The sequence below is a fragment of the Pezoporus occidentalis genome, unplaced genomic scaffold (assembly GCF_034315485.1).
Source record: "Pezoporus occidentalis ecotype Australia unplaced genomic scaffold, CSIRO_AGI_Poc_V1 ctg307, whole genome shotgun sequence".
Taxonomy (NCBI): domain Eukaryota; kingdom Metazoa; phylum Chordata; class Aves; order Psittaciformes; family Psittacidae; genus Pezoporus; species Pezoporus occidentalis.
Window position 1 is genome coordinate 270,827 of NW_026915019.1, and position 26,827 is coordinate 297,653.

At 44.6% G+C, this 26,827-nt stretch overlaps 1 protein-coding gene across 4 annotated transcripts in view; it reads left to right on the top strand.

Annotated features, from left to right (window-relative positions):
- The first annotated feature begins 3,071 nt into the window (after positions 1-3,071).
- The window catches only part of ADAMTS3 (ADAM metallopeptidase with thrombospondin type 1 motif 3), a 103,333-nt gene continuing 79,577 nt past the window's right edge, over positions 3,072-26,827 (top strand). For 2 of the 4 annotated variants that reach the window (XM_062627783.1, XM_062627782.1), the window contains exons 1-3: positions 3,072-3,445; positions 4,349-4,376; positions 10,643-11,043. In XM_062627783.1, the coding sequence (XP_062483767.1) occupies positions 3,377-3,445; positions 4,349-4,376; positions 10,643-11,043 (498 nt within the window). In that variant the 5' untranslated portion in view covers positions 3,072-3,376. The remainder of the gene's footprint in view (positions 3,446-4,348; positions 4,377-10,642; positions 11,044-26,827) is intronic. The other 2 variants (XM_062627780.1, XM_062627781.1) reach the window with 1 other exon arrangement.

Sequence of the window (26,827 nt, forward strand, 5' to 3'; positions counted from 1 at the left end):
GCTGGTATGGCTGAAATGGTCAAGGTGTCTCCTGAAAATCAAGGCTGGAGGTGTCCTACTCTGAAAGGCTACTGTGAGGCAACCCAAGGTTAGTAGAACCAGTGTTTTTTCATGTAGATACAATGGTTTCTGGCAGGCAGTTGAAGTTAAAGGATTATTGTCGTTCAATTTAAAGGATTATTGGCTGTCACACACGTATTGTGAGAACCTATTTGACTGAGGCCAGCAGCAACTTGCTTTGGTTGGTCATGGCATTACCATGAGTTGTAACGCAAAAGGTACAATAGTGCAGTGTGATTTATCATTGGGATTCTGGTGAACCGTCTTTTGTAACATGGGAGAATCCCAACCGTGACAAAATTGGGTCCTCACTTTGGGCACTGCCAAAGTAAAAGGATTAGGACTGATTTATCTCTGGCTCCTAGGAAGTATCTGACAAGGTTCTTGTTTGCCCCGTGGGAGTACTTCTGGTGCTATCTGTTACCACCTTGTTATTGCACAGCTTCCACTGTGTAAAATCTTGTAGGAAAATATAAGGACCAAGATCTTACAGAAGGTGGAAGCAAGGACAGGCGGCCCGAGAAGAATACAGGAACATTGTCTAAATAGCTAGGGATCAGGTCAGGAAGGCTAAGGCCCAGTTAGAATTGAGTCTGGCCAGGGATGTCAAAGGTAACAGGAAGGGTTTTTTTTAAGTATGTTTCTAACAGAAGACAGATGTAGGATAACATCGGCCCTCTCCAGAAGGAAACAGGAGAACTGGCTACTCTGGATTTGGAGAAGGCTGAGGTTCTTAATGACTTATTTGCCTCTGTCTTCACCAGCAAGTGCTGTAGCCCTGCCGCCCAAGTCTTGGAAGGCAGATGCAGGGACCATAAGAATGAAGACCTTAGACCCGCTGCAGGAGAGGATCATGTTTGGAATCATCTTAGGAACCTGAATGTGCACAAGTCCATGGGACCTGATGAAATATATCCGTGGTTCCTGAAGGAGCTGGCAAATGAAGTTGCTAAGCCACTGTCCATCATATTTGAAAAATCATGGCAGTCAGGTGAAGTTCCCGATGACTGGAAAAAGGGAAATATAACCCCCATTTTCAAGAAGGGGAAAATGGAAAACCCAGGGAACTACAGACCAGTCAGTCTCACCTCTGTGCCTTGCAGGATCATGGAGCAGCTTCTCCTGGAAACCATGCTAGTGCACATGAAAAACAATGAGGTGCTTGGTGACAGCCAGCATGGCTTCACTAAGGGGAAATCCTGCCTGACCAATTTGGTGGCCTTCTGTGATGGGGTTACAGAACTGATGGACAGGAGTAGAGCAGTTGATGTCATCTACCTGGACTTGTGCAAAGTTTTTGACACTGTCCAGCATGACATCCTTGTCTGTATGTTAGAGAGATGTCAACTTGAGAGATGGACCGCTCGGTGGATAAAGAATTGTCTGGGTGGCCACACGCAAAGAGTTGTGATCAGCAGCCTAATGTCCAAGTGGAGACCTGTAATGAGTGGTGTCCCTCAGGGATCGGTGTTGAGACTGGTCCTGTTCAACATCTTTGTTGGTGACATGGACAGTGGGATTGAGTGCGCCCTCAACAAGTTTGTGATGACACCAAGCTGTGTGGTTCGGTTGATACAGTGGAGGGAAGGGATAGGATCTAGAGGGACCCTGACACACTTGAGGGCCAATGCCAATCTCATGAAGTTCAACCAAGCCAAGTTCAAGGTCGTACAGCTGTGTTGGAGCAATCCCAGGCACAGCTACAGGTTGGGTGGAGAAGAGATTCAGAGCAGCCCTGCGGAGAAGAACTTGGGGGTGTTGGTCAAGGAGAAACCGAACATGAGCCGGCTTCAGTGTGCGCTCGCAGTCCAGAAAGCCAACCGTATCCTGGGCTGCATCAAAAGGAGCCTGACCAGCAGGTCGAAGGAGGTGATCCTGCCTCTCACTGCTGTCAAGAGACTCCACTTGGAGCACTGTGTACAGTTCTGATGTCCTCAACATAAGAAGGACATGGAGCTGTTGGAGCAAGTCCAGAGGAGGCCATGAGGATGATCAGGGGCTGGAGCACCTCCTGTATGAAGACAGGCTGAGAAAGTTGGGGCTGTTCAGCCTGGAGAAGCTGTGTGGAGACCTCATAGCAGCCTTCCGGTATCTGAAGTGGGGCTATAGGGATGCTGGGGAGGCAGTCCTCATTAGAGACTGTAGTGATAGGACAAGGAGTGGTGGGTTCAAACTGAAACGGGAAGCTCAGGTTAGATATATGGAAGTTCTTTACTGTGAGGGTGGTGAGGCACTGGCACAGGTTGCCCAAAGAAGTGATAAATGCTCCATCCTTGGCAGTATTCATGGCCAGGTTAGACAGAGTCTTGGGCAACATGGTCTAGTGTGAGTTGTCCCTGACCACGGCAGAGGGGTTGGAACTGGATTATCTTAAGGTCCTTTCCAACCCAAACCATTCTATGATTCTATGTTCCCCATGGGTTTTGGCTGCAGAAGGCCTATGTGAGTGGATGCGGGTTTCCATCCAGGCTGGACAACGCTAGCTTTTGTGTAGCAGAGATTAGATTGGGTGCTGAGGTCCCAGCCCCACAATGGAGAAGTCGCTTTCTGACTGGACTATGGTCAGTGGGACTCTTGGTGGGTGTCTTACTACTAACACAACTTTTGCTGTGACACCTTGGGTTAATAGAAGATAGGGAAACTTGGAGATGTGTTACAGGTTGGGGAGCTCCTTATGGAGTCACTGCCGGTTTGGGCAGCTGGTGTCCCTGCCTAGGCAGCTGATGGGGTGCACAGCTGGTGATGTTTTCTTTTGCAGATATAGAGTCCCAGCCTGGTTCGGGTTGGAAGGGGATCTTAAAGTTCATCCAGTTCCACGCCCCTGCCATAGGAAGGGACGCTTTCCACCGGAGCAGGTTGTTCCAGGGCCTGTCCAACCTGACCTTGAACACTGCCAGGGATGGGGCAGCCACAGCTTCTCCAAGTTTCTTGTAACCCCTTTAGGCACTGGAAGCTGTTGTGAAGTGCCCCCGGCGCCTTCTGCTCTCCAGGCGGAACAAGGGGCGGTGCCGGGGGCGGAGCGGTGCGGGGCCCGGTGCGGGTTTATTAGAGCGGCAGGTCGGGATGAGCGGCGCAGGCACGCCACAAGCAGCGGCGGGAGACAGCCGCGCGGTGACTCGCCGCCCCCAGCCCGCCCGGCTGCCGCCTCCCCGGGGCGCCGGCGCCAGTGGGGTGCAGCCGTGCTCCCAGGGACGGCCCCGGCGGCGGGGCGGGGGGGAGCGAGGAGGAGGAGGAGGAAGAGGAGGACGACGACGACAACGACGACGGAGGAGCGCGGCTGCGGCCGGGAGCGTGTGCAGCGGTGGCTGGAATCGGGATGGTGCTCCCGCCCCTCTGGGTACTGGCAGCCGCGCTCCTGGGGCTCCGTGCTGCAGCCGCTCGGCAGGTGAGTGCCGGAGTCCGCGGCCCTTCGGTACCCCCGATCCCCTCTTTCCTGCCGGGACATGCCCCGGGACCCGGCCCTGCCCGCGGCGTCCCTCTGCCCGCGGCCCCGGGAAGCTGCCGGAGCTGCCCCCCCACCGCACCCTGGGTCGTTCCCAGCCCTCGCCCGAAGCGCTGCTTGCGGGGCTGGGACACGGATCCCGGAAGCTGTGACAGTTCGGGCAGGCGGCTCCGGAGCTTGCTCTGCCGCCGCCGTGTCCCGAGCGTTTTCTATTCGCCGCCGCTTCCCGAATTTCTGCGTCCCTCTTTGCCCTCTCTGATGGGTACGGCACCGAACCCGGGGTAGCCTTTAGACGGATCCCGCAGCAACCCCGTAGCACAGCTGGACCGCAGTGCATCCTCTGGACCCCACAACATCCCCCAGGGTCAGACCGAACCCCACAGCAGTCAGATTTCCCTCCGTGTGCCACCCCCAGGTCCGGGACAGGCCACTGTCTCTGTTCCTGCTGTCAGCCAGGACATCCAGCTGAATTTACTCTCCTCCAGCATGGAAAGGAGCAGAGCTGTGAACAGGCATACCCGGCACCCGCATTGCTGTCAGGGGCATTGAGGCATTTCTTTTGCCACTGAGCTTGCTTTTTGGCACAGTGTCACGGTGTGTAGAATGGGTCATTCAGAAACAGGATTTCTTAGTAGCTCTGTTTACATTCAACTTAGTATAGACTTTGTTAGTATATTTATGGGAACAGCTAGTTTAAGGAAAAAGCCTTCCCTGGAAACCAAAAGCAGAAATGTACCAAATGTTGCAATATAGACCAAGTCATGTTTAGGTTACTAGAAGCTCTGGCACATAGCTTAAGTAACTACACTAGTGACTTACTGCATGTGTTTGTTTTCTCTTCTGCAGACTGGTAAAGAACAGCAGACCCAAATAGGTAAGCCTTTTGAAATATTGCTGCTATCAAAATGGAAATAAAAGAAGTAAACTCAACAAATGAGTATATTTTCAGAAAAATGATCTGTGTGCTGGTGAGCATTCCCTCCTGTACCCTCACAGTGTCACCACCCAGTAGTCTCACAGTCATGTGGCATGTTATAAGGTCAGGGAAGACCTTATAGAAGTCTTCCAATACCTAAAAGTGGCCTACAGGAAATCTGGAGAGGGACTTTTGACAAGGGCCTGGAGGGACAGGACAAAGGGGAATGGCTTTAAACTGACGGGAGATTTAGATGAGCTCTTAGGAGGAAGCTCTTCCGTGTGAGGGTGGTGGGGCCCTGACAGAGGTTGCCCAGAGAAGCTGTGGCTGCCCCATCCCTGGCTGTGTTTGAGGCCAGGTTGGATGGGGCTTGGAGCAACCTGGTCTAGTGGAAGGTGTCCCTGCCCATAGCAGGGGGTTGAAACTGGATGAGTTTTAAGGTCCCTTCCAACCCAAACCAGTCTGGGATTCTGTGGCTCTTGAGTTTGCATGTCCTCTCATTGCATGGTTTTGCATCCTGACACATCTGCGCTTCCCTTCTAAAATATTAGATGTTAGTGTAGCACTTGGTGTAAGAGGTTGGGGAAAGATGGGGAAGCCAGGGAGGCAGAGTGGGACTGGACCCCAGGCAGTTCTGTTTCCAGGTGCCATCAGACCTCCAGTTCTGAAGCTTTGGTTCAGGTTTTGATCTGAGCTTTTGTTCATAGAAGTATTTCAAATATTCCTCTAAATTTTGGAGATCTCGTCTCTGGCAGTGCTGGTTCTGGGCTTGGGTTGGTTTCTGCTGTGATCAGTAGATACTGGGAACTGGGACATTAGGTATATTTAAACCTCACTAGCAAACAGACTTTTTTCCAGTGGTATGCTGATTCTGTGTTTTATTTCTGTTTCCATGATAAATGAATTCTATTTGAATTTCAGAAACCATAAGCTATACAGGAATGCATAATTTAAATTACACAGTATATCAGACCAGATTCCTCAGTCTGGAAAACAACTTTGTCCTTTAACTTCTTCCTTTCTTTCATGGATTATAGTTGGGAACATTTGAGGTGAACAGGAACCGTGGAGGGAGATGATCTGGAGTGGCTGAGAGTGAATTGGGCACCCTGCACAAAGCCATGGTTGGTGCATGGTGCAGGACAGACTCTGGTCCCAAATGCCTTGTTGGGACATGGTGTTGGTTGGTGCCCAGCCTAAGAGCAAGATGCTGCCATGTCTGCATCTCCCTGGTGCAGCCCCATGACATCTCCATGGGTTTTGGTGCAGGCCAGCAGGAACAGGAGACCAGTGTTTACTGAGACCAGGCTGGCTGTGAGTGGCTTGTTGAGGGCACATCTGTATTTTTGAAGCACAAACAGCTAGCTCACACTTAACAGTCATTGGGATTTGTCCCACCTTTTACATTCTTAACTGCATTAATGCAGGATTGTACTTCTGAAATGATCCAGATTGTTGAAAGAGAAGGACCAAAACTGCTTTGTTTTTTTTCTGGAAAACCAAACCAGACATGCTTTGGGATAACTTTAATGGGTTTTCACGTTGCTATTCCTAATTGAAATATTTGCTAGCAATAGAGAGGAAGGTTGGTTACTGCACAGAGTAATTAGTCTCCACTGGATTACTGTGGCTTAGAATATGTTTGGAGAAAAAATGATACTGCCAACACTTTGACCAAATGGACATAATTTCACAGGTCATAGTGATAAGTAAAGGAGCCCCTGTGATCAATTGTTCGTTTGTTCGTAAGTCAGTCCTCTTTCTGCAACACAGAAGGCTGGAAAAAAGAGAGTCCTGTTATCAAAATCATGCAGTGTGAGCACAAACCAAGCAGAACAAGGAGGACTAAATGAGGTTTAAATGCTTTTTAAAAGAAGAAGTAACATCATTAAACTTGGATAGCTTGGTTTAGACAGAGGCATAATTTGCCTGAATTTACAGAAATTCCTCCTTTTCTGCTGATGCCACAGTTTCAGCTTAGACTGTACTTTTGACATCTGTGTTCTGAAGTGGATGTCAGTGCATTTGGAATTCTGCTATGGACATGAACAACCTTTGATCGGTGCCTTTCACAAAATCTTATGCCTAAAAAATAATGTTCTTCCAAATGCAGGTGACTGAAAAAAAAATAAATGTAAGACTTCTGAGCCTCCCTTGTCTGCATTTGTACAGCTCAAAGACAACTGCAGTGAGCCAGTGGTGTGAATTCTTTGGGTTCACGTGTTCATTCCAGGCTTCTCCAACTAATGATGTTTTGGCATACAATGAAAGAATGTGATGTTCTTCCTTAAGTGCTTCCTTTGAACTTAAACACTGTGAAAAGGAGCAGCAGTTTAAAGCCAGATAAAGAAGAAAATCTGAAGTGAAGTGCTTTTGCTATTGCTCTGTTTCTTCTCTGATCACTGCTGTAAACTTTGGGTTAGCAAAACAGCCGTGAAATTCTAGCATAGGAAAGGGAATACCTACAGCTGGAATAGCGTTTGCTGAGCCCATCCAGCCTATGGAAACAGGGTAATGCAAGTCAGTGGAGGAGTTGAGATGTCTTCAGTATTCAGGCATGTCACATTTAATTTTAATTGTGTTTGAACAAAAGGCATTTCCTCTTCCAGCTCAGCATTTAGAGGCTCTGGTAAAGGCTTTTGCTGACTCAAAAACTTGACAGTTCTTATTTTCCACCCTTTGTTCCTACCCTCTTGTGGCTAGCTGGCTGTTCTGGTTATTAGCGAAAGAGCTTGTATTTTTTGCCCCTGCAAGCAGAACTCTGGAAGTGCTGCTGCAAATGTGCAGAGCAATTTCTCCCTTGTGCAGGGAGCACAGAATCTGATCACCAGACAGTGATCTCTGGTACAGAGCATCCCGCTTTCAAACCAACCCAAAAAAAGCCATGCAGAGTCTTGACAAGGTAAGAGGAGGAAAGTCAGTCTGGAAGGAAATCTCATCACCGAAACACTGGGAGCGTGGGGATCTGGATTGTTGCTTTGACCCAGTTAGGATGTACAGCCCAGCAGCTCTGCCTCCTGTCTAATTAATACAAATGAGTGTAGAATTTTAATTTGGTCCCTCCTCTAATGACGGAGATTAGCAATCCTGACTCTGAATTCCCAGTGTTTTAGATGGGAATTATTTTAGGGATAGTGTCCTAATTCAGATAGCAGCTGTATAACATGATTTTATAGGTATATGGCTGCTGCTGAAACTACACCATGACTCGTGCCTGTGAGACATGGAGAACGTCATCAGAATAAGGAACTTTACACTTGCCTGTGATGCATCATTTGTGTATTATGTAAAGATATTTACAGTGCAGGAATTTAAATGTCCATGTACATCCTACTAGTACCTGTCGTGGTTTAAGCCCAGCTGGTAACTCAAAACCACGCAGCCTCTTGCTCACTCTTCCGCTTCAGCCACTGCTACGAGGAAAGAGGAGCGAGCTGCTGAGCTTTTCCACTTTATTCCCAGCTCAAGTGTGATTCACACTGGGATTGGGTAAAAATTAGCTCATTTAATTAAGTATATTTATTTGAGGAATTCTCAGCAGCACTCAGCAGGAGCATCTGAGCTACCTAATCATGGTATGAAAAGAAATTAAATTGAAAGCATCAGTAATATCACTCTACTATTGCTTTAGCCAGTTCTCTGAGGAGGATAAGAGCTAGGCAATAGTTATTTCTGTGCTAAGTATCTTTTTAACTCTCATATAATCTAACACGCAGTCAGTAAGGCCAACAGTTAAGCAGTTTGACCAACAGCTTGACCTGGCCTGGGAATGTCTCTCCTTCTCCTTTTACAAGATGAAAAGTCAGACACGGAATGTCCTGATTACTTCCAGATTACAAAGGTCTCACAGAAAAGATAAACTCATTTGACAGACTTGTTTTAGAGTGGTGTGAAATTACTTCAGGGCAATGGGAAACGTGTGTGTCCTGCCATAGGGCTGCAGAGGTGATAAGCAATAACAGGAGATGACCTTTCTCTAAGCAGAAGAGAAGACTCTTTTCCTTTTCTCATCAGTACCTAAGGATAGCAGGGAGAGGAGAGGGGAAACTAATTCTCTTAGGCTAATAATGCTATTTTCAAAATGCAGGTAAGGGACTACACAGAAAGAGGGTTTTGGGGGGCTGAGGGTTTTATATTCACATAGGCAAATTCAGATCCCAATTGAAAGTCTTCCAGTCAGCTTCAGCTAATGTTGCTTATTAGGTAGGAATCCTTAGCTGACCAGTGGGAACCACCAAAAAATTATAGGCAAATGGGACTTACAGTGCTGTTAAGTTTTTTTGCTGAGGCTCTGTTTCTTGGCCAACACATCTGCTGAAGCAGGTTGGCCTTGGGGTGACATCCAGGGCAGCTGATTGCCCACATCCTGGCCTGGCTGCTCTGTTCAGATACCTCGGGATGCTGTGACACACTGATTTAGAGGTATTACAGCAGTGACCTTTTTGGAAGCAAACCTTGTGTTTAGGACGCATTCCCTTAGCTAGGGGTCATGCCATTCAGCTTCTCTAGTATTACCTGAGGACTTCTTTGGTTCTATCAGCACAGTGTGGTTTTGCTGGTTTTATGGCTTCTATGTAATGCAGGATTTAGGTACAAATTTGTTAAGTTCTGTGTTGTTTGTTTTTTTTTTTTTTCCATAATTATCTTCTCTGTTGAGCTCTTACTCAAGTTTATATGAAGAGGAAGGGCAATAGCAAGTAGCTGGGTAAGGGGATTTGTTGGAGGAGATCTGTACAGGGAAAAGTTACTGCTTGTACCTCTCCTGGCATTGATTCATTTGTCAGCAGTATGTGATATCCACTAGATTCTTTTCCCTGTTTTCTAAGAGTACAGAAAGGTCTGTGCAAGTTGGAGTTATAACCAAGTATGGCACTTGGTTTTCAAAATCTGAATGGAGTTCTTGACACAAGAGCAATCAATACTGATCAAGGCGTATGAAGGAGTTATGGTGTATTTCATAAAAGAGAACTCAAATGGTCGCTGTCTCTTCTGTGGCTGTTAAGCAAACCTAAATCGTAGGAAACTCCCCAGATAAATGTAAATGAACATTTCAAGGTTTTTTCTGTAAGTTTTATGAAAATAGAGTAATGAAAGACCTACTTCTTAAGAATTTTGGCACTTGGGAGGGTATTTTGCATGCGCTTCATGTGTACCCCAGTGTCTGTGGTGTGTGTTTGCTTGAGGTGGGCACAGCTGCTTGTGTTTGTCCACCTTGACATGATTCCCTGAAATTTGAATTTTTGCTCACGTCATCCCAGATTTGTTGTTCCTTGCTCAATGTGATGATTTGTCAAACACTTTTCTATGTCTGCCTTTTTTTCCTCTTAATGTCTGTGTAAAAGTAGCACAAAGCATTTTTATAATAATAATTAGGAGTGTTAAAGGCCTTGTTGGAAGGTACCCAAGTGAAGATCTATAAGCCTGAGTGTTCCAGCTAAAGAGAGCAGTGACACATACTCTGTGTTTGCCTACACTGGTTGGGTGTGCTTACTTCTAGGCTAGCTGTCTAGGAGTTAATATAATGTACATTGGTGTGGTAAGTGGCACTGTCCCCTGTCCTTTTCAAAGCTACAGTGGGTTTATCTTCCTTGAGCTGAGCTTCTGGGTGGAGTGTTTTAGAGTAGCTCCAATAGGAATCCTAACTTGAGAATTCTGAGAGGGGAGATGTGATGAAGAGGGTTTCTATGCACATGGCATTTGGTGTTAGGCCTGGCCATGCAGTAGTTGTGGTGTGTTATGCATCGAATGAGTTGCTGGAGTGCTCTCCAAATGAGTGTAGCCCTCAATAGTCAACCCATGGCCCATTGTGTCTAGGGATGCTGGGGAGGGACTCTTCATTAGGGACTGTAGTGATAGGACAAGGGGTAACAGGTTAAAACTTAAACAGGGGAAGTTTAGATTGGATCTAAGGAGGAAATTCTTTCCTGTTAGGGTGGTGAGGCACTGGAATGGGTTGCCCAGGGAGGTTGTGAATGCTCCATCCCTGGCGGTGTTCAAGGCCAGGTTGGATGAAGCCTTGGGTGAGATGATTTAGTGTGAGGTGTCCCTGCCCATGGCAGGGGGGGTTGGAACTGGATGATCTTAAGGTCCTTTCCAAGCCTAACTATTTTATGATTCTATTGTTTGTCCTGGAAACATGCACTTCTGTAGCTGCATGTCGAGTATTCAGCTCATTCCATGCTCCTGTTTTAATTTTCCTTGGTTTTGGGTATTTCTGTTCGCAGAATTACGAAAAAGCAGACCAAGACCGTATGGGTTAGTGATTCCAATCAGTACCAATGCAGACGGAAGCTACATCTCCAATATTCTCTCTGCAAGTCACCAAAGAAGGTCAACGCGGGAGGTATCCCAGAGCCTCAAACAGTTGTATTTTAATGTCACTGCCTTTGGTCAGGAATTCCATCTCCGGCTGAAACCCAACACTCGTTTAGTGGCTCCCGAGGCTGTCGTGGAGTGGTACGAAGATTCTGTGCAAACTAGAAGTGATGCTTGTAACGCAAATCAAAGTAGAACTGCTACAGAGAGGTTATGGAAGAGAGAGCCCCTGTGGACCAACTGCGCATATGTAGGAGACATAACGGACATCCCCGGAGCTTCCGTGGCTATCAGCAATTGTGATGGTCTGGTAAGGCTAGCTATGGCATTGATGTCTGGTGATTTACCACTTCGTACACAGATTTTGTTGCTTTTAACTACATGTTGCTCATGATACCATTTAAAGAACTTGATTTCTTAAAGCCCTTAGAAAATGCTTCCGTATATATGGATGTATACAGATTTCCTGCTTTATTGTGGGATAATTTCTCCAAGTTTAATGAGCCAAGTCTTTAATGTTGCTGGTGTGTGAGAGAGGAATGAAACCTTCATTTTGCTGGTCTTTCTTTTTACTGTCATGAGGTGTTACAAATAGGAAAATGAATAATGAAGTCATTTCAAGACTTAAAAGATGACTTTCTTGTGAGTGGATGTAGAATTTGGTGTCCTAGTTGGCCCTGTGTACTTCTCAGGTAGCAAAGTCATGCCTGCCCCATAGCCCAAGAATAGCAACAGATTCAAGTTTTCAAGGGTTTATTTATAAAATAAGCGTGGCTTTTGTTTGCTTACATGCCATGCTGTTTCATCAGAAGGTGTTGTGTGAGAACCAAGTGGCTCGCATCTATAAGCGGTTGGCTCTTCAAACTGCACTGGGTTCCTTGGAAAAACGAGGTATTTGGTTGTGGCTTTAGCAGATGGGGTGACTGGCTTGGTGCACAAATCCCACATTGAAAGACTGGGCATGCACTGAGCACGCATACCATTCATTAATTCAATCATGTGGTAAAGGAAGCTAACAATACCCACCTTGTTCTCTTTAAGTAGCAGGGGCAGTGGTGGAACATGACTGCAACATCCAGGAAGATTAATGTAGTGGTTGCTCTGCTGCTGGAGAGGAATTGCATGAACAAGTCTGCATCAAGTATCCCTTCTTGGTAACGGGTTTCCCTCTTCCTGTTATGTGCCACAGGTTAAGATTTTGATTCCCTTTGGCAATAAGTGCTATCTAGGAAACCTCCCTGCCTCTGCAGCCTGCCCCAGCCACTGCACAGGCAACTGCATCACTGTCTTGGAGTCCTGAGTCAGAGCTGAGGGAATGCACAAAGAAAGCTCCACAACTATCCTTAAAGAAAGGAAATACTGGTGGTGTTCACACCTGAGGTGATCAACTGATGTCATTTTGGTGTGTTTTGGTTGTTATTTGGGTTTTTTTTTTTTTTAGGACTATCTGTTGGCACTGTGCTGTGCTTACAAAGGCAGCACAGATATCTGCCTGGATGAATACAGCTTCAAGTGTAGTTCTTGAGATGGAGACCCTCAGGCTGAGAGCTGTGTTTTAGCAGTAATACTGAATGCAGTTCTTGTGTTTCGTGAGACAGCATATTAAGACAATAAACTGGATTAAATGGAATTAAATTTGGGAGTACAGCGGCTTTTGCAGAGGTTGCCATGTGTCTGACAAGCTGCTGGTGTTGTGCTTTCAGCTAACTGAAATGAAGTGGTTGATGTCTTGACAAACCTCTATGTGTATAAGACCACAGCAGATACCAGCGGGCTCCTAAGTAAAGGAGTTTGTCAGTTATGTTGGGCCACTCTGCACATCACACCCAGGAGAAGCCCTTCATGTGCTTTCTGTGGTTTTAGGGACTGGACTGGGAGAACATGAGCTTTTTGTTTGAGGAGGAGAGTGGGTCAGTGCTCCTGGGTGACTCTTGTCTTTGCTCATCTCAATCCAAGCTGCTTTGTCCCACCTTTGAGGGGCTTCCTTAAGCCTCTGAAACACCCACCATGTGGTGGGGTTGGAAACCGGGTGGACAAAATCCTTTTAAATCTTAAAGCTGTTTTGTAATAACTGTAGTCAGAGTTTTTCAACCAATAGCAGTAAGTTCTTTTCCATTAATATGGGCTCTTAATAATCAAGGTGAACACTCTTAATAGGGTAATATTTGTAAATGTTAAGTAGATGAACACATGCTCTCACCTTTATCGTTTACAGCTGTTTTAATTACCCTGACCTATGGGTTTAGGAAAAAAAAAATCATGGCTTGCTTTTCTGTCTCTGCAGAAAGTGAGAGATCAGTTTTAAGGATAAATTTCCTGCAGGATGAAATACCACTTTGTGTGGGCATATTTTCTATTCTGGATCATGGATGTGCTACGAAGCTGTGGTAAACTGTCCCCTACCCATGCTTTGCTGCTGGGGACACCCTGGAGCAGCTCCTGTGTTAAAACATCTCTTTAAGCACTTTGGCTTGTTCACTTCACCTACCTGTTGTAACAGGCCTTTGGAGCACTAAGCAAGTGAGTGTGAAATAAATAAACAATCCTCAGGACTGATGGGATTGCAGATTTATGTTTCTTTTCCCTCCTGCCAGCTCCAAGGTTAGCAGTAACTTGCAGTTAGTATTTCTGGCTTCTCTATTGCTGTACTGCGTGTCTCTCAACCAAGCTAGAATATTTGACCCTCAGTGTATCCTAAAGATGTGAAGGGTGAGATAATACAGCTTAACAGAAACTGGAACAAGAGTGAGAAATTCTAGGGCCATGTCTCTGTTGGAAAGATTTATTTTGGACTTCAGAGGAATTTAAACGCTCTCCAGTGTAATCAGGTAGGGTTTTATCTTTGAGGAGAAAGCGGAGGGAATCACTAGTACCAAATCACTTGATGTGTAGCTTATAAAAGAAATTTGCCATCATGAGTAACAGAAAAAGAACACTTATGGCTTGCTTTCAGTCACTTATGGCTTGACCTAAGTGTGTGAAAGACCTCCCCACCCCTGAGTTTTATTTTGTGCATAATCAAGACTCATAAGACACATACTGTAGCTGGGCAAAGTTGTATGTTGTGCTAATGTGCACTTCACAGACACTGCTGAATTTTGTATCATTTAGTGTCTGCTCTCAACACTAATTGTATGGCTCTGAGGAACATGGAAGATAAGGCTGCTAAATTTTGATTGCTTGATTGTAAATATATAGAATAATTGTCATTTGCACTAGTAAAGCAGGCCTATGCTCTCTTCCTGAATCTAAATTTACATTTAAAACCCAAAATATGCAACTACTTCTGTTTTGAAATAGTTTGCATATCTACTTTTGCAGTAACAGTCATCTGCATGCCATCAGTTTGGTGAATTCCGGTCTTCACATCTGCTTTATATCCCTTGAAAATAACCCTGTTTATGTAAAAAATTGCATGCATGTCCATGCACTTGTCATGGCAGAAGAACACTTACTCATGTAGGAGCTGCCCGGTGGTTTTATTACAGTGTTTCAGACTGCTGGTGCTTCTGTAGGTCTCTGTTGTGTATTTCTGCTGTTGTTTCTGTCAACTAGCAGTATTTGTGGGCGCAGTATTTATGGAGGCTGCCCAGAGGAACTGTGGCTGCCCCATCCCTGGCAGTGTTCAAGGCCAGGTTGGACGGGGCTTGGAGCAACCTGCTCTAGTGGAAGGCATCCCTGCCAGTGGCAGGGGGTTGGAACTTGATGAGCTTTAACGTCTCTTCCAACCTGAAGCAGTCTGGGATTCCATGATTAGGGAATAATTTGAAGTGTCTGAATGGAAGCATTCCATTCCAGTCACAGAGGTGTACACGGTAACTTTCCTTTGGCAAATCTGTTTGAAATACAGGCTGGAGTATCTCTGCCTGGAGATACTTGCATGAAGACTTAAGCCTTGGTTCAGGAAAAGCCTTAAAAATATGCTTAATTCAGGCATGTGATTGAGTGCATACTGGAGTCTAAGCAGTTTCAATTTTTGTTTCTTTCAAATGATCTTTTATGACTATTATTTCATCAAGATCGAAGTAGTAAGGCTTGTTTCTTGTTCATGTCTACTGCCCAGGCTGTGGCGAGCAAAGCTCTGGCAACCCGGTGTCTTCTGGGACCATGAAACAGAAAAATGGAATAAACAGTAAGGGAGAATAAACCATGTGCTGGCCTGTGCAGACAGTAGCAGGGCTTTAGACTGATGTAAATGTCTCCATCCATGCTGCCCTGCCCTACTGCATGCTTCCCACAGTGATGACATCCTTGAGTGAACTCCCTTGACCTGCTGTGCCTGTGCTTGCCACTTGCATTTTGCTGTACTTGGTAGCCCCACAGACTTAATAACTGGGCGTGATGGGTTGCAGCTGCCTCTTTGGATAGACAAATCCCATCTGGTAACCTCAGCCTGTCCTCCCTGGTCAACCAAGCAGCTGCTGGTCACTGTCAGGCTTGACTTGGAATTCATCCCTGTCACATCCCTAGCACGCAGCGCTTCCCAGAGGCTAATACCGACTTTCTGGATGTAGTAATCCATATTAAAGAGGATTTCCCAAAGTTCAGAAGCTCCGGAAACTTAGGAAAATGCAGTGTCGTCTTGTTGCTTATTCAGGTCTTCAGGTTTCTTGCATAAAACACTGGGGAAAAGAGTGTTGAGAAGGGAGGTGATGGTGGTTGAAGGAAAATGTCAAGATAGTTTAAAATAATATAATACAGAAATACTTTAGATGTCTAGCTTGCATTTTCTTGAAGCTGTCACCCAAAACAAGCAGGTTTCATTGGTGTAGTGTAGACGAAGTATATGCAGATGCTTGCTCAACTCAATTCATTTCTACTTTATTTTTAAAAGTTCAAATCTGGGCTAGTGATAGATTTGCCTCACTTAACCTGTGTGTCTCCTCCTCTCCTGCTGCCTTGCATTTCTCCCTTTCTTGCTTAGAAAAAAAATTGCCCTTCCCCATGTAAAATTTCCCCTTTCTTCCAAAGTTCTAATTTAAACTCATTTTTGTGAAGCTTTTTTCCGCCGAAGGATGTGTCTGCAAGACAGATACCGCATTCACATTTGCAGAAGATGATGTGAGCAGGGAGAAGATCAAAGTCCCAGCTCAGCTCTTGCTCCTATGGGACTTCAGCCCATGACCAAAACAAGATTAAACCTAATTGAAAAGATTTTTTTTTTTTATTGGTGCAAAGAAAATCTCTTTGCTTCAGCAGGTACGTTTAGAAACCTGTTCTTCACACCAACTTCTGCTGCCTGTTCAAGGATGGTGAATGGGGGGAACCTCTGTTCTTCAGAGGTTGTACAAAGTAGGAAGTATTAAAAAGAGTTATGCTCAGAGTTTCCACTTGGTTGTATGCTTTACATTTTCAAGGCTGATTGAATTGCTAAGTCTCCTCTGAAATGGTAATTTTCCTATGGGCTTCAGCTCCCTCCCTCTGTTCTAAGCATTGCATGGTCATAGGAAAAACTGAACAGATATACAGTAGTACTGCTATGGATTTGATGTAGCCAAGATATAAGGAGCTGCACAAATATCTTTCATAGCACAGAAATATGCCATCAGTTTGGGTAATAGGTTTTCCAAATGGAAAAAGACGTCGTGTATATTTTAAATGGAGCACAAAAGCAAAGGTCCTGAAGAAATCCCTCCTGCAAGAGCTGTTGTACTCCTGCATGGAGAGGGATGGAGCAGCCCTGCCTGCTGCTGTGGTTCCCTCAAAAGGTGCTGGGAGGAATCCTGGGAAAGGAAAAACTGGGAGCATAGTCTTACGTGGTTAAACAATGAAAACAGATGAAGTAGTGAGTGCCCCATCCCTTGCAACATTCAAGGCCAGGCTGGACAGGGCTTGGGACAACCTGATATAGTGGAAGGAAGGTATCCCTGTCCATGGCAGGGGGTTGAAACTGGATGAACTTTAACGTCTCTTCCAACTCAAGCCATTCTGTGATTCTAAGTACATTGCACATTCCCACACCACCGTCCCTGTCTGTCTGACTGATAGTCAGAGACCAGCTTCTGCCATGGCAAAAAGCACAGGGACTACTGGGGAACATCAGCAGAGGGACTGCAGTTATTTTGAGCCTTGGGGAGTGAATCAGGACCAAGAAACCCCTTCCAAAAGAAGGGATTCTGGACAAATTTGAGATTATTTTTTCTCTTCCTCACCAGTAGGCTTTTCACAGTGTGAAGTTTCAGGGAGAAAAGGGGACTATAAGCAGGCTCAAGCAAGGTGTTTGAAACCTACCTTTGAAGTAACTCAATTCTCTCTTTCATTGCTTTGATTACAGTAATTACTTGCTTGAACCCAGGGCTCATCATTCCACATTATTAGCCAGGTAAAATAAGTCTGAACACATCACTTCATGCTGTGTACATTTGACTTCAGAGCAGCATGTTCCTGCAGAACAGTTGTGGTTTTACAGCCCTTCTTGAGCTAATCTTAATGGGAAATAAATTTGTTAAGCTGTTCCTTTGCCCTTGTATGGAGAGTATACCTGTCATGGTTTAAACCCTGTCAGCAAGTCAGCCACGCAGTCTACTTCCCTGTCTGACCCCTTTCTTCCCTTCCCCCCCCACCCTCCTCCCAGAGGGTTGGGGAGGAGAACTGAAAGAATGCAACTCCCACAGGTTGAGATAAGAACAGTTTAGTAACTAAGGTATAACACAAACCACTACTGCTGCCACCAATAATAATAATGATAAGGGAAATCACAAGGGAAGAGAATACGATCCACCTGCCGAAAACAAGCCCGACAGAGCAGAGAGTGCCCTTCCGGGTAACTCCCAGTTACCTCCCCGGGCATGACGTGCTGTGGTATGGAATATCCCTTTGGTCAGTTTGGGTCAGGTGTCCTGTCTCTCCTTTCTCCTGGCTTTCCCTCCTCCCTGGCAGAGCATGAGACTCAGGAAGTCCTTGGTCAGACTAAACATCTGTGTTATCAGCACTGTTCCCAGGCTGAAAGTCAAAAACACAGCACTGCACCAGCTAGTAAGAAGGAGAAAAAAATGACTGCTGCTGCTAAACCCAGGACAATACTTCTAGTTGCATTTCTGTGGTGTGAGTGCTCTACAGAGGGGGAATTAAAAAAAAAAAAAAGATAAAGTTGCCCTGTTTCTATATAACCTAACAAAAACATTATCCCTTTATTTCACCCCCAGAATACCACTGAGTCTGCTCTTGAGTCCAGCTTTTTCAGACTCTGCAGAGGCCAGAAGAGCAGCAGCTGAACACTGAGCCATTCCTGTTGGAGGCAGCAGTGGGTGTGGTGGGGTTGGCATGGCCAGTGATGGCTCTGGTGTCTTGGCATCTTGTTCAAAACCTTCCCAGTATTGAGTGTCCTCATCCTGACACTTGCTGTTCTTAAATAATCTGTTTCAATGTTTCATCCATGTTTATTCCAGAAGGATTATTGCCTAGTATATGAATGTCTGCTGGCATTTGTGATGAGGGAGCATGTGGCTGAAAAATGAGGTTGATCTGAGATTTGAGCTGCTTCCACTTACTGGAAGAAGCTCCATCAAGCTTTCCAGGATTTAGCAACAACTTGCTGTAGCATCCCAGACTTCCAGCCTCCTCAGGAGCAATTTGCCTTCACTTTATGGCAGAAGTGGTGATGAAGAGTATTGTAGGATGCATCCCTTGCTGATGCTATACCATCACCAAGACAGAGAGCATGACTTTCAGGAGCACATCACAGACACCATTGCATGTGTGTCCTGCAGTACACTCCTGGAAATAGTCCCGTGTCATGGGTCCATTGGAGCAACTGGCCTCTGAATTATTTTCCCTGAGCCAGAACTTCACTTGGAGACCTAAGAGCCAGGGTTGTCTGAGGTCTATCCTCTTCTTCTGATGGCATTGGACTGGAGAAATGAGCTTCCAAAGTAAAATATCCTTGGAAATAGCCTACACTGCAGGCATGCTACCTCCAAGCTCTCCTGTTTTCCCTCTCTGGAGCTGATTTCTTTAGTCCAGGACAAAGCTCAGAATGTAGATAGGATGAAAACTGCAAATTTCTCATAGGGCATATATAGAAATGACATATAATAGTCAGCCTGTTGCTTTCCTTCATCCCCAGCTCCCTCTGAAAGATCACTAAATGGTGGGGCTCTGGATGTAGGGATTTCGAGGAGTAATGTTGTACAAGGTGTTGGAATTCCTGCCCCTTTTTTTCTTGTCAGGCTGAAAGGATATTTCCCTCTGGGAGTCCCTTCTGCAGATGGATCCTTGCAGAATGAAATAAGTTTGGGATAAATAAAGGAATAGTTTCCAGCAGACTGCTCTGAAAGTTAGCAACACTGTCAGGTTTGGAGGTGGTGTTGGGCTCCTGCGCAATCCAACTGTCCCTCCTGTCTGTTTCTGTTGCAGGAGTGTGTTGGTTTATCCTTAAGCTGTGTATCAAATACAGCTTTTCTGTGGTGGGATATTATTATTGAAGTACCTTCCCAAAGTGGAACTGGAGGATTCTGATTTAGGTGGGGTTATTTCCATCCTTGTGCTGCACAAGGCGTTGGGTGGCACACCAGCAGTGCAGTATATGGAGGGTAACAGTAAGACAACGAGATTTGAGACTACAACTTGTCCTGTTGGTTACCTGCTTTAGGTATTTCCATTGGTTTTGGAGGAAGTCAGATTCCAGGGGTCTTTTGCAGTCTTCTCCCTTAATCTATATCCATTCAAAAATGGTAGAGGTGGTTTAGGGCTCATTTGTAGACAGTTTTTGATAACTGGAAGTAAAGTTTTCATATTTGTCTTAAAACAAGGTCTCAAAGGGTAGACCAGGTGATATTTGGGGTCCCTTCAGGAGATGGTGGGAGCAGGTTATTAAATAATTGGAAGCCAGGATGGAAGTAGAATTAATCCTACCTATTTTGACAGTCCTGCATAATTACTCATCCTTGAGTTAAGGAGAGAGGAGATGGCTGGCACCAGAGCTGTTCGGTGTGGTGTTTTCTAGGCAATACTTCACTAGTAGTGATTTTTTTCCTTGGCTTTCTGTGTGTCTCTTGCTCTAGTAGCCACAGTGAAAGTGATGTCTGGCCTGAAAGTGCAGTGACACTGGTTTATGATACAAAACAAAGTGTGCTGGAAACCAAAAAAGCCTTACTTGGAATTCACAGCAAGGCATCATTGTCTAGCTTGCTGTGGGTAGTGTTTCATCTGGTTGTAGAAAGTTGAAACTCCAGAATGACCATCTGCATAATGAACTGGCCAACTTTTTTGCCTGGACAAAAAGTCCATCAGAAGCAAAGGGCAGGAGGAGCTGTTGCCACACCAAGTGATACAGCTCCTACCTTGGAAATTGGGTTTTCAGAAGCATTAATGCCAAATGGATGGGCCAGGTGCTGCTGCTGTTCTGGAGAGCAAGAAGATACGAGTGGTATATTGAGGATTTGGGAGGAGAAAAAGAGCTGAAGGGAGGAGATGCGGAGGTAAAGTCATTTCAGATTGGCATCTGAGTGACCTGAAGTGTTGAAATCCAAGTTCTCTATGAAATCTTTAGAAGAGGAGGACTTCATTTGAGGGCTTCCTGGGGGCTCTCTGGAACATCCAACGGGAATAGCCCAAAACATTTGGGAACTGAAGAACTACCCCAGGTCTGCCAAAATACGTATGTGCTGCATAGCCACAAGTGGAAAATATGATGCTAAGAAATCTTAGCACCAATACTAGTCATCCTTTTCCTGTCTTTCTAGATTGGAGCGAATATTTGAAGGTTAGGTAAGACACTTGACAGTATATTGTGAGTAGGTGGAGGTGGGAAGAAGAGCCGGTTTGAATATGAAGCTGCACTGGTTATGCTAATGCTGAATATGGAGGTGTTTTAATCAGGTTATCTTCTCTAGGGATTTTTGGATTTTTGCTTTTTGTTAACAAAGTAGTATGTACTTCTTAATTTATATTTTTTTTTCATTCCTGAAGTCTCACAGCTAACACATAAAATAGCCTAAGCTTATTAAAATTACTCAATACAACCCTTTTTTATAGTTTTAGTCATAAAAAACAGATTTTGTAACTTCTGTGGACCCTTGATAACACACACAGTGCATATGAACTGGGCTCTCATTCATATTCTGCCTCCACCTATCACATGTGGTACATGTCTCAGTAAGAGAAGGTAAACAAGATACTGAAATAGTCAATGTTCTCCAAACCTAATCGTTGTAACCTCTCTCAAAAAGTTCTTATTGATGGTAGAGTTTGTACTAAATTTGAGGCTGTGTTTTGTAGGGTAGAAATACAGAAGCCATATTCAGAAGAGCCTTTTTTGATGTCTTGTGTTTATTCAGCACTGTACTTGGTTGTGTCTGGAATCTGACCTCAGAGTTGCATGGTCTAAGGTTTGCAAAGTAGTCAAGAAACAGGATTGGGAAGAAAATACCATGCAGGGTTATTGAGAGAAAAGGGGAAGGTTGAGGAGATAGGTTTGTGTGTTGTAGTTGCTCCTCGTCCACAGACCAGTTCTTACCTTTATGGGGTAGGGGAACGTCACACTGCAACCCTAAGTCACCATGCTCTGATTCAGGCTCTGACAGAGTCATGGAAATAGAAGTTAGTCACTCTGTCCTCCTGACCTCATGTTACCTCAGGAGTTTCTTGAAATGATGAACAGAGCTGCAACTCCTGTTAATGGGGTGAAATACTTGCTTTCACTTCCATTTTAAACTGATAGTTATTTTTCCTAGACTACTTCTGCAACTTGGCTGATAACTTTAATAAATTACTTGGACTCTCTTTTTAAAAAGCAGCAGCAATGCAACAGCAACTAAACTTTCTAACCTTGTGCTGTCATTTGGCTTTCTTGGTTTATACCTATATTTGTAATGTGTAAAACTACTTTTCTGTTGAGAGGGGGTTTTGTGCAAAGAATTTGATGTAAAGCTGTAAAAAGCTTTGGCATTTCCATACTTTTGGAATGGTGCTTCCTAGCTTTTGATCAACACTATTTCCATTCAGTGTAAAATACATGCCTTTTCTGTTTCTCCTCTAAATGGTAATTGACAGTGGTTTTTCACCCTTAGTTTTGATTGAATTTTCTGTTACCTTGGAATAAGCAGGAACATCTTTGCTATCATGATGATTCTGTGTCATCATTCATAACTGCTGTGTGTAGGCAGCAGATAAATACTGCTTTTGTGCACCATGATAGACATGGTGGTGCTGACCTCAGGTGTTCCCTTTTCCACCCTCCAGATCATGGGATACTCCTATTTTGGGGTTATTTTATTTCCTTTGTAGTTTTGGAGTATACTGAACTGAAGTTCTTATTTTTCCTTCTTTGAAGGCTATCATATATCCTTGGGTTTTGTTTTCCTTTCCACTTGTTAGGGGAAGCTATGACTATCAGGTGCTCCCATGACTCCAGGAGTTGTGAAAACACCAGGTTTACTACAAGGACTGGCAACCCTGAGGTTGACCTGTGGCAAAGAGTCTGGGTGCCTCTTCTAATCCCCCATTTCATGTCCCCTTCGGAGACCAAGTTTTGCCATTGTCCGTCTTATTTCACCATAAAATAGTTACTAGCACAGAGCTTCTGTCATTGCTACCAAGACCAGAATTCTCAGTAACTAGCTCCACAGAGGTACTCTGGGCTCAGGGAGATACTTGACTGCACTGAGCATGTTCTGTGCATACTTTTCAGGTTTTAGTAACTGATACTTCAAAACCACAATTCCTTCTTTAGAGACAAAGCATTTTGCATGCCAGTTTTTCACAGCAGTTTGCTGTTAAAATGAATCTTGTTTTCCAAGAACAACAACAAAAAAGAGACTCATATTTTTCCACATAAAAATCAAAGTTTGTTTTTCCTTTTTTGCTTTCCTATAACTCTTAAGGGGTTCCATAGATTATTTTCTTTATTTTATTTTGTTTTTTCCTTAGCCTTTATGAAAGGGGGGAAAAAAGAAACCCAGCATTTGGATTAAAACCAAGCATAAGGAATTTCAGCATGAATTACTCAGGTTGCACTGTGTGTGCAAGGTGTGTCTAAAATCAAGAACAGGTTTGTATTTAAAATGAATTTATTACCCAGAGGAAGCACTCATTAGTTAAGGAAATGTGTATTGTTTCTGATCAGCTTGACACTGGGTATTTTAGTACGAGAGTATTTTAGCTTCTCATTCCTGAATTGTGTCCGTAGTTTGGAAGAGGATATTAAACATTCCTATGTTTTCATCCTGTTTCTGAATCTTCATCCTGGTATTCAGTTGAATAAATAGTATTTCTCTTTGTATCTGCAGAAATGGTTTTGGTTTTTTTTTGTTTTAAAAATCTGGTATTTGATAATTGGTCACAAACTTGTGCTGTGTGGATAATGCAGCTGGCTGAGCAACATGTGCTGTTTGAATATTTCATTTGATTCAAAACGGGCTTCAATGTTTTTAAATAAATACTATCATCTTGCTCTTGGCACTTACTTGATAAGAAAAACCTTAATGCTGCTCTGTGCCATGTGTGTTTAATAGCCTGCAAGAATTCAGGCTAAAATGATTTAGGAGCTCTTGCTTTCATTCTGAAATGCTTTGCCAGGAGTTCTGCTGCAGATAAAAATGTGATATAACATGGATTTTATATCACATTCATCTTCCAAAGCGGAAGAATGAGCTGGTGAAGTCCTGCTTCCTATATGAGCCTCAGGGGGTATGTGTGATTGGTGGCATATCCATGGGGGGAACTTTCTGCAGACATCCTCTATCCATGTGCAGGCACCCAGTGGCTGCATCAGTAACATCTGCCCCTCAGAATGCCTGAGCCCTGCCATATTCCTTCTTTCCAGTATTCTTCTAATGTGTAGTATTTTTTTTTACATGCTGAGTATGTCGAGGTCATAAATACTTTAACATGCAGAAGATGTGCAGCAAGAGAAGTATGTCCTTTTGGACAGCTCTTCCCCTTCCCTGCCAGCCCTGCCTGACAGACCTTGGCAGGGGCCTGCATCCCCTTACATGACTGAGAAGCAAGTTCTGCTGAGACAGGAGATGAGCCTCTGAGCAACCTGCCACCAACCTCAGCTCTGTGGAGACACCCCCACCGCCGCAGGGGCTGCAGACTCTCGTTGGTTCTTGTTGCTATCTCCCAGATTAACAAATTCCTTCCAAGATGCCTTTGTTAAGTGTGTGCTTTGTCTGCTCATAACTTCATGTGATAGCAACATTTTTAGATGGGTATCATCAAAATCAAGGTGACACTTCCAGCTACACAAGCAAGCACATGGGGGAAGGGTATGTTTGATCTGCATTAAGGAATGAAGCTGTGCGTCCATGCTGCAGGATTTTAACTCTCCAGTGACCCATCCGCATGCTTCTAGGACTTTGCTGGTCCATTTTCTGACACCTTTATTCTTTTAAGCCTACCCAAACCATGGAAGACTGTTCCTGAAGCTTCTGATGAGGAACAGCATTTTGGCAGGGCTGGGGGCAGCGTGATATCCTGTACCTTTCCCCTTGGGAGGACATCTCTCTTGGCATTTTTAATGAGGTTAAGAGAAGATCTGTAATATGAGGTAATCACTTGGAATTTAGAGTGAATATGTTATTGTCACTTTGGTATGATTTCTATATTGATATAAAATCTTTGCTGTACTTTACATGATTTTTACATTATCTGTAGTCGCTTTTATCGTATCAGCACCGTGTTGTACACAGTGTTGTGATAAAATAATACAGATTGATGAGCCTGAATTAGTTGGAAGCATTATAAATAGAAGAAAATGTATGATACTTGATGGCTTTCACTTTGGTTCATTATAATTTGTGCTCAAATATGTGAGTTAGGCAGCAAAAACTGAAGAAGTTAGAATAAACGGGAAAAGATTAAAAAAGCAGTTCAGCATTACAGATATCTCAGGAGTATTATGAGAAGAAGGGGAACTCTCCCTTAGTTTGGCATGTGTGTTTTGCATTTAACTGTTGGCACTCATCTGTATGTATGGAGTTGCTGGACCCAATCTACCCACAGAAGTCTCACTGAACTGAGATTTACAACGTATGTTGTGCCAATGGCCGAGCTAATCATTCTTGTTCGGTACAGAGCACCAAGCTTATGGATGCTGATGACGAAGCAATGCTTTGGGAAGCTGGAGAAGGAGACTGTTTATCTACCACATCTTTTATCTAGCATGAAAATGTATGTGTACTGTCAGAAAGGTACCTATAGGCATTCTGTCACATCATTTTAACCCCAGTAGATGACAGACATGCTTTAGTGTGAGAGCGACAGGTGTGTATCCATGCTAGCTTAATAAATAGAGCCATAGGATAATGCAGATATGCTTGTTTGCCACTTCATAGAATCCTTGACTTGGTTTATTAGAAGGAACCTTAAAGCTCATCCAGTTCCAGTCCTTCCATGGGCAGAGCCACCTTCCACTAGACCAGTTTTCTCCAAGCCCCATCCAGCCTGGCCTTGAACACTGCCAGGGATGGACAGAGAAGTCCCACAGCTCCTCTGGGCAACCTGTGCCAGGGCCTCACCACCCTCATGGGGAAGAACTTCTTCCTAAGATCTCATCTCAATCTCCCCTCTGTCAGTTTAAAGCCACGGGGCTTTGAGCAACCTGGTCTAGCAGAAAGTGTCCCTGCCTATGGCAGGGGGTTGGAACTGGATGAGCTTGAAGGTCCCTTCCAGCCCAAGCCATCTGTGATCAGTTGATTCTTGACAAAATATGGAGCCCACATGGCATGAGAAATAATATCCACCTAGTGCTTTGAAGGTACAACCGTAGAGCTACACACATAGGAAACTTATAATCCATTTCCACCCACCACAGGTCTGGTTTGGCGGAGACAGGCAAAGGAAAATGGTTGCAGGCAAAGCATCCTTTTTGCTTGTATTTTTCTTCCGATAAATCAACCAGTGTTCAGTGCAAGTCCAAAAAGGTTTCTCCTTTGGATGAAAAAAGTGAGCAGCAGGTTGCTGTGACGCAGGTTTTGCACTGTCACTGGACTGAACACTCCTTAAACTAACAGAGAGGGTGAAAGGTGGTAGTGTTTTTGCACTGAATCTGTGGGTTTAGATGAGGCAGCACCATTTCTTTTACAAAAGCATGTTTATAGCGACTCCTTAAGAAGTTTAGACTGGAGGGTTGTTCCCAGAAACTGCCCCCTCTCCGCTTGCCAGGTCCCATATGTTTGTCTTGGCAGGATGCAATGTCTGCTTGGCTGGTTCTGGGATATTAAATAGAACGAACACAGAGCTCTTGATGCTTTTCAATAGGGCTTCTATTGAGTTAGCGGCAGGATAGAGCTGTCAGCCCCCTGTGATTGTCCAACAGGGAAAAAGAAAGAAATGAGAGGGGTGGGGAGAGAGCCCTGGAAACCTTTCCCAGTTTCATGGATAGCGTGATCAGAGGACAGTATTGTTTGGGAGGCAACAGCTTTGTGTTGGTTTGAGCGTTGAGTCCTTTTGCTGCCGTTCTGGCTCAGTCAGCGTTGGTGGTAGGTGAATAAATGGTGCTGGTAGCTGGAACTGCACAGGTAGGGCAAGCAACTTTCTTATTTTAAGTTATCATGCATGCAGAATCTGTTAAATTTTGTTGGTGGCCCTAAGTGGGAATAGATTCGGATATCCCAGTTCTGACACTTAGGGATGCTGTATCTCTGCATTTCATTTTTAAGGCATGCATGGTGATAGATCCAGCTACTGTGTAAAAAGCTAAGCTGTTGGGAGTCTGTCCTGTGTACTCTTAGCAAATCATAGAATCCCAGACTACTTTAGCTTGGAAAGGACGTTAAAGCTCATCTGGTTGCAACCCCCTGCCGTGTGCAGGGGCACCTTCCACTAGACCAGGTTGCTCCAAGCCCCATCTAGCCTGGCCTTGAACACTGCCAGGGACTAGACTGGGCACATGCAGTGCCCATCTTCATTATCTGTCTCCTCTGTTGAGCTTGATGAGAGAGAGCAATACTCGCCTTCTCCCAGTCAAATAAAGCCCTCTTTTGCCCTGTCATGTGCTTTGAAGAATGGAAAGGAAGCAAAAAAGATTTGGAGAATTCTCCAGGAGAAGGAGAGTAATCCCTTTGCATTTTTGCAGGCTTGGACAATCTGTCACTCTTTGTCTTGCTCCTTTCTCTGATTTGCTGCTGCCCATATCCTACTTCTGTGTCTAA